Source organism: Hylaeus volcanicus, chromosome 4 (genome assembly GCF_026283585.1).
Source record: "Hylaeus volcanicus isolate JK05 chromosome 4, UHH_iyHylVolc1.0_haploid, whole genome shotgun sequence".
In the NCBI taxonomy this organism is placed as follows: domain Eukaryota; kingdom Metazoa; phylum Arthropoda; class Insecta; order Hymenoptera; family Colletidae; genus Hylaeus; species Hylaeus volcanicus.
The window spans coordinates 14,345,196-14,356,293 of NC_071979.1; the positions used below are offsets into that span (position 1 = coordinate 14,345,196).

At 37.9% G+C, this 11,098-nt stretch overlaps 1 protein-coding gene across 1 annotated transcript; it reads left to right on the forward strand.

Moving 5' to 3' along the window:
• The first annotated feature begins 9,800 nt into the window (after positions 1-9,800).
• Positions 9,801-10,628, forward strand: LOC128875345 (protein atonal). The gene has a single exon (XM_054120855.1). It carries the CDS (start codon positions 9,801-9,803, stop codon positions 10,626-10,628), a length of 828 nt encoding a protein of 275 aa, XP_053976830.1.
• Positions 10,629-11,098: the final 470 nt, after the last annotated feature.

The following is an 11,098-nucleotide window of genomic DNA, read 5'->3' on the forward strand; positions in this document are numbered from 1 at the left end:
TGATTATTAATATAGCTTTCAATATATATACTTGAAGACTATATACAAGTGTATTAATAATCACTTTCTTTACTTCGAAATAGTGACTACATAATAACAAACATGTTGGACAAGAGGTAAATTGGGTAAATGTTCTGAAATGATTACGTCTTAACTGTTACAAGATTTTTAATTTCGTCAAATTTCGAACGTGACTCCGTCGATCTTAGTAATTTTCGTTTACCAAACATATTTCATATAATTGTAGTTCCCTCCGACTGCCCTAACTCCCTTTATCAATTTTCGGAAATAAGAACCGTGACCGCGTTTCGGTTTAATTATCGAGAATTCCAAAAAGCCTGGAAACGCGGTGAGCCGATGTAACGACTTTAATCTAAAAATGGAGGGTTTTTATGGGTTTCGGTGAAGCTAGAGTAGATAGGTACTATATCTCAGAGGTTCGGGTAGCCGATCCCTTTGCGCTTTACCTAAGTTCAGGGTTAAAAACCCTTCCTTCGGAAAGGAACCCCACGAATGGTCCAGGGGGCGGCGAAATGAAAATACATATTTTCATCCGTGAATTTGTTTTTTTTTTCTCTCCCACGCTACACGTAGAACGGAAATCTATTTTTATTTGTCGAAAGAGCCTAGCTGTGTCGTCGAACCGAACTGTATTGTTATTAGAAATATTTGCTTTCGTGGGAGTAATAAAATGATGTATACCGTGAGGTCGAAAGTGATAGTCGAATTCTTCTTCTTTTATTGTAGATATTATTTGTAGATTGGTACATAAAAATTATGAAATGATAAAAGAAGCGTATAGGTATTTACGACGGACAGCTTATGTTATTTTATGGTATGAATATAAGTAATTGAAAAACCATAATAGCATCATTGGCTTAATTGAGAAATTGTCTTAAGATACTGAAACCTCCAAAACCTAAATATTCGTATACTTTTGATACGCAGTGTACATAATAAAGTATTTCCATGGCAAAATATTGATTGATAAAGTACTAGTATAAAGTTTACTAAAAAGTAAACAGAAAGTCAATAAATAATAAACAAACAGTGCGATTGCTTTGTTGCAGCGACGAGCCAATTTAGAGAATCGAAATTCTGGAAATCGAATCAGGATCTACCAATCGGTGTCTATATCGGACAGTGACCACCGACGGATCTATCGCCGTCTTCCGGGGCCACGACAATAACTTTATTTCGCCACTGCTCCATTTTCCTTACTTGTTAAACTTGTTTGAACGTACCGACGCGTCCACGCCGCCTAGTTATTTGACCACGCTCCGAATATACCATTTCGAGGGCGTAATCGCTAATCACTCGTCAGATTTCAGAGAAAGGGACAAACTACAAACAAAAGACTAGTTCGGAAGTTACTTCAGTTCGGGAGCGCTGGCTCCGACCACCGAGACATTGTATAACTATGCTTCCTGGCTGATTTTACGATTTCTACGAAACTACGCTACCTTTCGTAGACCGCAACGTTCGTCTTTTTACAGAGACTACGACGCTTTGGTGCAACTGTTGGTCAAGGTGATTTATTCCCTTCTATTATCTAATCCAGCGATCGCCAGCCTTGAACAGCATAATGGCCACTATATGCGTCTCATAATTCCTTGTGAGATGTTTACCGAAATCACAGAAGTGAGATCCTTACATAATCTAGAATTTTATCCACAGACAGTCATTAAAGACACGCTATGCCCGTTAAAGAAATTTGTCTAAATTAAATAATAGGTTTAATTTTTCCAAATGAATTTTTTTGAAATCATTAAACCCATTATCTAATTTTAATTAAATGTGTATACGAGTAAATGTTATACATGTATATATTTATAATGACAAATTTATTTAAAAATATTAAATCTGTTACTTAATTCGGACAAATTTCTGCAATATACATAGAGGCTACGAATACTTGTGAGACTGGCTGTATGTATAAATATAAATACATATAAATTATAGATGTCAATTTGTAGACACGTGCCAAATGACTATAAGTGGAAGCAATGCTTTGAAATGGAGCAAGTGGACTTTTGTAATGTGTGGAGTTAAAAGATGTAGTTTTAGAGGCCTAACACTTTATTCACACTTTTACCTGAATACATAGTTTGGAACATCTATCCATATGTGAACGATGAGATTGCTCTCTGTAAGCCACTTTGTATAATTATTTTCCACCATTTTCATAATTCCAATTTCATAGTGGCACTGTATATGCATGGGATGCCATTTTTACGCGTTAAACAAAGAAAATGGGTAGACATTAATTTACCAAGAAGCTTCCTTTACACTTTTGAGGAATTTACCACCTTTCAAGGAATGAAGAACATTTATTTATCTTTCGTTTATCTATCGCAAAGTGAATGCATGGGAGTTATTATATCTCAATCTATTATATTCTGTACCTTCATAAACAAGCTCTGTGTCTCTAAAAATATGAAATTTGTTCAAAATTGTTATCTAGTGGCAGTTGAACGCGTTAAAAGAAAGAAAATGGACAAACATAAATTTACCAAGAAGTTTTGTTTGCACTTTTGAGGATTTACAATGAATCTTTTCTGGATTTATCAATCTACCAGTTTCGAAGGTATGAAGAATTTTAATTTATTTTTCATATCAAGTCCATACTGTTTAAAGGCTTAAATTAATACCTGACGCTTAAATACGAAGAGCGTCGGAGCGACTTGGATGCAGGCTGAAAGGACAAAATGAGGAATTCGAAAGCGGAACCGGATAATGTGGTAATTGTATTCTGGGAATCAGTTCGGCACGCAGTCCCTTAACAAGCTTCGACGAGTCTCTCCAATTTGGCTCTAGACACGGCACGTCGGGGATGCATAGACGCCTCGTGTGGTGTAGGTCGCTCTATTCCTTTGATAGCACGTGATTCCTTTTTGGAAGCACAGGTGTCAGAGTCACGAATGACACGTTCCGTTTGATTGATTATCAGTTATCGGGAATCTCGTGCAACAGTCTGTATACTAATGATTCATCGTATTAGCTTTGCAATTCGGTAGGTAATCACGAGCGGGAGTAGATTTTTCGTGAAACTAACGGATGGACTGTGAACCTTTATGTGAAATAAAATCTTTCTTCGTACAAAGTGAATCAGAATAAAATAGAAAAATACTGAGAGCTCTCAACCTCATATCTAGAAGCACCATATAACACCACTTTATGTATGCCTACTCTATGAGTGTAATAAAAGCCATAATGAATTTAAATGAAAGAAAATAATTATGAAATCATCAAAAACATCCAGGAAAAGTACACCAAACATACACATAAAAACAAAAACATAACTATTACTTGGGAATCTTCCCACAAAGGCATAACTGGCAACGAAAAAGCAGATCTTATTGCAAGAGAAGCGACAGCAACAACAATACCAAATCAAGAAATAGCAGTCTCGTACCAACACTTCATTAGACAGATACAACATACATCGAAAAAGGAATGGAATAAAAAGTGGAAGAGCAAAAGGACAAAAACTTGTAATGTACATTAACACTTTATTTACCGGGAGCCTATTTATAGGCTTTTTAATTGCAGTGTTTAGTTATTCGAATTTATTTACTGTGTTGATGGTTGTCTACTTACAATGTTCAGTGTTTGGTAACAGACTTGGCTTTCAATGTACCTAGTAACAGTATGAAGGAATTAGTGTCAGCCTAGATTTGGCATATGCTATTGTAGAAAATTCTATTTTGAATTAAAGTCTGCTTCTAAATAGCCCGGTAGATAAAGTGTTAACAGTATTCAATATTGCCGCCCTACCGAAAACTACCCCAAACCTACTCAGACAGTATTTCCGTGTAGACAGTATGTATTGTACATTAACAATATTCGATATTGTCTTCCCACCAAAAACTACACCAAACCTACTCAGACAGTATGTACAACACATTAACGGTGTTCAATATTGCCGCCTCCATTTGGTTTGAAATCCTTTAATCTTTTAGAAGTATTACAAATGTACACATACGAGAGCTATTTTCAATCTAACGAGTATGCCTATATAAGCAAGCTCTTTTTATGTAGCATTACAAATGTACAAGATTCAAATAATTATTTACTTATAGACAGTAGAATAATTCAATACTACAATTTCGATATCTACAATCTCAACATGTAGAACAAACTTTCTCAAGAAGCGAAAAAGGAAAGTAACAGCTAGATTATAATTGTTTCCATAGAAGGAACACTACCCGCTCCAAAGTTATCAATTAACCCCGCTGCAGTGGACCTATTAAACAATGGAAAATAATGTTAAATGTACAGGACACGCTACATTTCTCAAAGCAAAGGTTTCGTTTCAGTTTCAGCGGCAACCAGGGCACCGATTAATCGCTTTGGTGGATTTAAAAGATATCCGAGGCTTCATGAATTACTAATGAGTCGAGGAATCCGAAGGAAAGGACCATAAGCCGACGGTAGGAGGGACAGGGCTGACGAAGTGAAACAAATGGTGAGCATTCGATTCTTGGGCCTGTATTTAGCCCTTTGATTTGCCCGCGAAAGCTCACGTCTCTATTTGTGAATACATATTCATCGAATGGGCTTGTATATGTATATTTCCACCAGTCAACTTCGTGGAGGGTCAGACAGGGTAGCGTCATACGGCGCTCTCATAAATTACCGCTAGTTGGCGGGTAAAACATGTTATTTGCCACCGAGCTCCACAAATGAGTGCACTTTGTATTTAATTACTCGACTCACGCCCAGGGCGTATCCTCACCGGCGGACCCACCTCACTCTAGCTGAGCTTGAGGAATATCCCTTGGTTCCCTCTCTTGTCTCTTTTTCTTTCTTTCTCTCCTTCCTGTTTCGCTTCTTCCCTTAACAAAGCTTTGTTTGCTCCTTAATCTCTCCACCTTGTTTCATTTCCTTGCGTTTCTGCGATATGTTAACTAACATCCGTGTTCTTCAACGACTTCATTTACTCGAACCATCTACATCGTCGTAATAAAGGTTTGCATGGGGTATAATTCAGTTTTGGAATGGGAATATCGAATGAAATGATTTTTAAATTGGCAATTAGTTCAGATTTCGTTGGTAGGTTTTTTTGGTAAGCCTGGTCAGAAGGAAAATTATTCAATTATTGTTGAACTTAATATAAAAATATAAGTATTATACATATTTTAATATATAACAACAAAATTTATATATCAAGTTCAGACATAATATTAAATATAATAAAATATAAAGTAATATAATGTAGTATTAAATATATTTGAATATATACCAACAAAATTTATGTATTAAGTTCGGACATGATATAAAATATAATAAAACATAAAATAATATAATATAGTAATATAGTAATTAGTATTAAATATATTTGAGTATACATCAACAAAATTTATGTATTAAGTTCAGATATAATATTAAATATGTATAATAAAACATAAAATAATATAACATAATATTAAATATATGAATGAACTTAATATAAAAATGTACATCATAAATATATTTGAATATATAACAATAATATATTAAGTTCAATATACCTACGTCTAACCTTAATTTCTTTTTAATTGATTTATAAAAAGTATTTCTATCAATGTAATTATTCAATGTAGCTTTCCCAGAATGTTTGAGTAACTATTCTGGTGGAAATTTCTAAGATAGTAACATGGTGGCGATGATGCATCCCTTCTTTGGGGTCATAACCGAAAAATTTGGACAAACTAGAACCGATTGATGGCCACTTGTTTGAGAAATGTTTTATCGCATTTAAATTCCCTCGCCATTTTCTCGCGAGAGTGTTTTCCTTCGAATTGGGGTATAATTTAAAAATTGATTGCTTTCATCCATTATTTTCTTGCTTCGGCGCGGAACCGCGGCGGAACCAATAATTAGGGCTTTGAAATCTATGCCTGCCCGTGTGTCTATCCATGCTCTATTCACCCGCAGCATCACCTCTGTCTTCCACCTTTTCTCTTCATCTTTCTACTTACTTTGTCGGTGGCTCGGTTCAATTTATCTTATCTCTGCTCCTTCGAACCCCAACGAAATTTAGATTCTCTCGTTAATTGACTCTGATTAAACGTGGAAAATTAATTTAAGATTTCCCGGAAGGGTTACGCGCAGTTGTAATAGCAGAAACTCGAGAATTTTTTTTTCAGGATTCAAATACAATTAGGATTTTCAAACTCGATTTTCTCGATAACTGAGCTTTAAATGAAGAAATTTTATTCCATATTTTGTTCTTATTTTTTCATAAGGACCCACCTCGTGCCCGCTAGTACATGTTATTCGGCCGCACTTTGTATGTTGAATATGTTCATTTGGTACAGTTCAAATAGAGCAACACATGATTGAAATTAAACATAATTGAAAGTGTCCACTACGTTACGTTGACAAGTATATTATTACAAATAAAGTCCTAAAGTCTCTTTTAGGAGAGCCTTTACTTCATATTCTTTCTAAGTAACACCTGCTCATATATTTTTCTCTAAATCTCTCTCCCTCTATATATATACCATATTTTGGTTTGTTTTCTCGTGTAATTTCAATAAGAAAACTTCAAGGAAACATACATTTTTAATAAATTTGTCCTAGCATAAATTTATTCTACATAACCACTAACAAAATTTGCTAGATTTACGATGTCCCCTCATAGGGGACATCCGAGTGCAAAGGGTTAAGGACTGATGCGAAACAATTATGTCATATCCAGATTACGTACCCTTATGAAATAAAGAAACAAACCACAAGGGTTCCAGGGACCAGGAAATACGGCGTTGGAAGTCGCGAAAAATTGAGCATTCGACGATGACACGGCTGTTCTTGTTGAAGGTACGAAAAGTACCAAAGGTTTTTAAGCAGAGGATTATCGTGCCGCTACTTAGGAAGAATTTTAGGAGGACGGCGAGGCGATCCCGAAATCCAAGACGGCTGCGTCTGAAGGGAATGACAGAGATCGGGTTGCTTCAGACCACCGTCGTGCTTGCCGCAAACTTTATCCTACCTGTTTTCGCTAATTGAGCGAGTAAAGATGTAACTGGACCTTACGCCCCTGAGGTATTTGCACCCTTTTTGTAGATACGATCCATTCTTTTCCCAAGGTAAATTTGCGATGGACCGCGTTCCTTGTTGCAGCCGCTTCACCTGATCGTCACTTTCAGAATGTTTGAAAAGGCTCGACACCAGTCTTACCCCGGTTAAACAGCCACGGTGTTCCCAGAGAACGGGACTAATTAATATAGAAAACACGCGTGCAGCTTGGATATTTTTCGAAAATAACTGGAGAAGGTTTACCTGTCGGGAGGTTGCCGAGAACTTTACGACCAGGTAATTTAAACAATGGTAAGTGTTTGGAGAATTTCTGCGAATGATATCGGTACCTCGTTAGGGTCTTGGAGTTTTTTTTTTATTTACTAAAAGAAAAAATATATTCGAAGTTTCGTTTAGGTTTCTGTCGAGAAAGTGTGAAAATTTGTATTGGATTTTAAATGTAAGCTCTGTAACAATTAGTTTGATCTGCGTATGTATATATTTTAGGGAAAAACATTAGGAGAAACAGTAAAAACATATATTCAATTGAAAACCTAAAAAAATATTACACATATTTGAAAAATCACATATATTTATTATTACATATATTTTTGGACACATTTTACAATCAAGAGTCATTCACGATAAACAGGCAGAATAAAGTAAACATACGATGTATCAGCAAGAGAGAAAGAATAAGAACATTTGCTTTGTTTATAATTTCTGAAAAAGCATTTCTAAAGATAACCAATGAATATTTAACTGTTGAGAAAGTGTGAACATTTGTATTGGATTTTAAATGTAAGCTCTGTAACAATTAGTTTGATCTCCATGTGTTTTTAGTTTCGTGATTGCCGAATGAACTTGTCAGGAACCCTGTTATCTGTCATTATCTATTACTATAAGTTTTGTAAAACATATAATACATATGATACATTTAACGAATAGTAGATACAATTACGACGAATTTGAGGATGCTTTACGTTGCGTAATATTCTTTCTATGGTACATGTAATATAATGTATGATCCTGGCAATGTGGCCGATTCTCATGAAATGACCGGTGCAGCAGTGCTCGACGTTTGAGATCATATGAAAATACCTGAACCATTTTGTTGGTCGTTGTAGTAAGTAGATCTACCCTCTGAAGTACTGACATGCATTTATGAACCACCTTGTGTGCGTATCACACGTTCACTGTCTTTCAAACGGTGAGGCAGATGGGCCGACCGTTGCAGCATGGAGGAGCTGCTCGCTTTAAACGCGTTTCATTAAAAAAATGTGGCAATGCAAATATGCCACGCGAAAAATGATTCACCCTTAAACGCTTAATTTCTAAAAATGTAACGAAACATGTTCAAATTACCAATTTAGGTGTCCCATCTATTCGTTTATGTCAATTCCTTGTACACTGACAGAGTGAACATATTCAAATACATTATGCAATGTGACATGTTGTATAAGAAAATATTAGAATGTTGCTAAAGGATAACGTAATGAACTGAAGAGTTAATTTCGCCTTGATTTTCTCTATTATTTGTTCAAAAAGATAAAAAGAACATAATAGAATAATTTTAAGTCTGCTACGTATAATATTTGATGATTTTATCAGAAAATTAAGAAAACCTGTTTTAAGATTAAAAACAACAAGAACATTGTATATAATTTTGTATGCAATGAACTGTATATTGGTTAAATATTCATTTATTATCTCTAGTAATGTTTTTGCAAAAATTGCAAATTGGAGCAAATGTTTTTATTCTTTCCTTTGTACTGCTACATCGTAACACATGTTTACACTATTTTCTGTATATACAATATATGCGTATATAATTATTTATATACAGTATATATACAATATAACAATATATTGTATATAACGATGTGTTTTAATATTGTCGAACCAAGCAAATAACCGCAGAGGGTGTCCTAGCTACCCCAAACAAAAAATCCACAAAAATAGTACCTACAATTTCCCAAACATTTCATTCCAACATTTATCTCTGCAATCCACGCTAAAAATTCCGCTAAAATCAACAGGATAAAATTCAAACGGCCTTCAAATGTCCTTGTCGCCCCCGACTAGAGCAACGAGTTCATCGCGCACCCTTTCGAATCGAGACTCTTGTCAATAGTTCTTTACACTTAGCAGATAATCGCATCGATTACTCCGCAAGCATCACGCCCTATTCACCCACGCGTCCCAAGGTACACATACACACGCATACGGTCACACGTGCGCGCGTATTAACCACCCTTGCTGGTAAAGGGCCAAGTAATGGCTGCGCGGTTCTGTACACACGATCGTATAGATTGGAGGCGCCGTGCCACCTGTTGCACTAACCGCACGCATACTCCCAGCCGATTGGCTCAACTTGACGATGGGAATGGTGGGGTTCGCGGGCGAGCCACGATTGGTCGTGCGGCACGTGCTGCACGAGGGTGCCTCGCTCCGAAAACGCATAAATCCCCCGGCGTTGCGCCAGCCGAGCTCAGAATCACCCCGACAGCCAACCGCGGCATGCGCGCGCCGAGTTTCGAGGGCACGTTTCGTTCCTGCGCGATCATCACTGTCAATTTCGTCACGTACAATTTACTTCCGCCGATCGCAAACGTTATCGACCCGCGGTGGATACATCCAGCAACCGATCGCGCGATCTCCGCACGACCCTGACAGGGTAAACTCGTTTCGTAACACCGCGTTATTCGCGTCGATGCAGTGGCCGTTCAGTGGCGGCAAGGACGAAGCTCGCTGATCACACGTTAGGGCTAGTGTCGGTTCCCAGAAATTGTTTCGTTATGGAACTGCAGGAGATGTTCCGCTACGGTTACATGTTCCCGCCGCGCGAAGACGAGGCCGTATCCTGCATGTACCTGGACCTGCCCAGCTACGCGTACTCGAAGAACAAAGCGGATCTGCCGCCGGTGAGCAGCATCACGGTGCCCAAGTGTGTCGTCTATGACAGCAACTGCAGCGACGGTTGGCACACGCCTAGCCCAACCGCCAGCCTGCGATCGGTCAGCCCAGCCACCACCCTGTCGATATCTTCGGAACCCGACACGATCAGCGCCCCGGTGACCTATCGTCTTCTGGGTTCCATGGAGGTGTTGAACGATAGGTACGCCGCGAAGAGGAGTCCCTCGACGGTGGGCGTCGAGACCCAACGCGCTGCGAACACGGTGGACCTAGCCGAAGAGGTAAACAGCTTGGACGCCGATACGGACGGGACCGTCGACCCCGAACCCGACACGGACCACGAGAAGGCCCAATCGAGGCGCGACAGTGTCATCAGCAACTCCAGCAGCTTCTCCGACAGGATCGCTGACGCTGACAGCGAGGACGACCTAGAGATGAGCGACGATCACGCGCGGTCCGGACTAGACAGCGTCGAGGATCACAGGGATTCCGTCAGGAGGAGGGGAAAGTACGTGAGCTCGACGATCGTGAGGAAACGCAGACTGGCTGCGAATGCCAGGGAACGCAGAAGGATGCAGAATCTGAATAAAGCGTTCGATAGACTCAGAGCCTATTTGCCCTCTTTGGGAAACGATCGACAGTTGTCCAAGTACGAGACCCTTCAGATGGCACAGTCGTACATCACGGCTCTCTACGACCTGCTGCAATGAGGATCGATGGGGATCTTGTTCGATTATTTCAGAAAATCTCCCTGTATCGCGCGATTGAAAGAGTGGCTGAAGCGAATGCCGGCTTCGAATTTAACGCTTCAACTGCTGGTTGGTTTAGGAATGGTGTCGAACTTGGAGGGGAACTTTTAATTGGTATATTGTTGACACTAAAACTACCAAGGTGTACGCATATTTATTATACATATTATAATATACGATGTATAATATATAGTAATGTAGCGTACTGTTTATTATAATATTTTATAATTATAATATATACGTGGTATGCTATATTATACTATATTAATTCAAATTAATTCATTGTGGTAAAAGTACTGTATATTATATAAACATTATATTTTATGTATATATATATATATATATTATGTTGGTATATATATATTATATATTATATATTATATTATATATACACAATATAATGTATATATAATATATATATATAAATATAT

What these genes read in the sequence shown, in the direction of transcription:
- LOC128875345 (XM_054120855.1), top strand. Translation starts at nt 9,801, where the DNA reads ATGGAACTGCAGGAGATGTTCCGCTACGGTTACATGTTCCCGCCGCGC.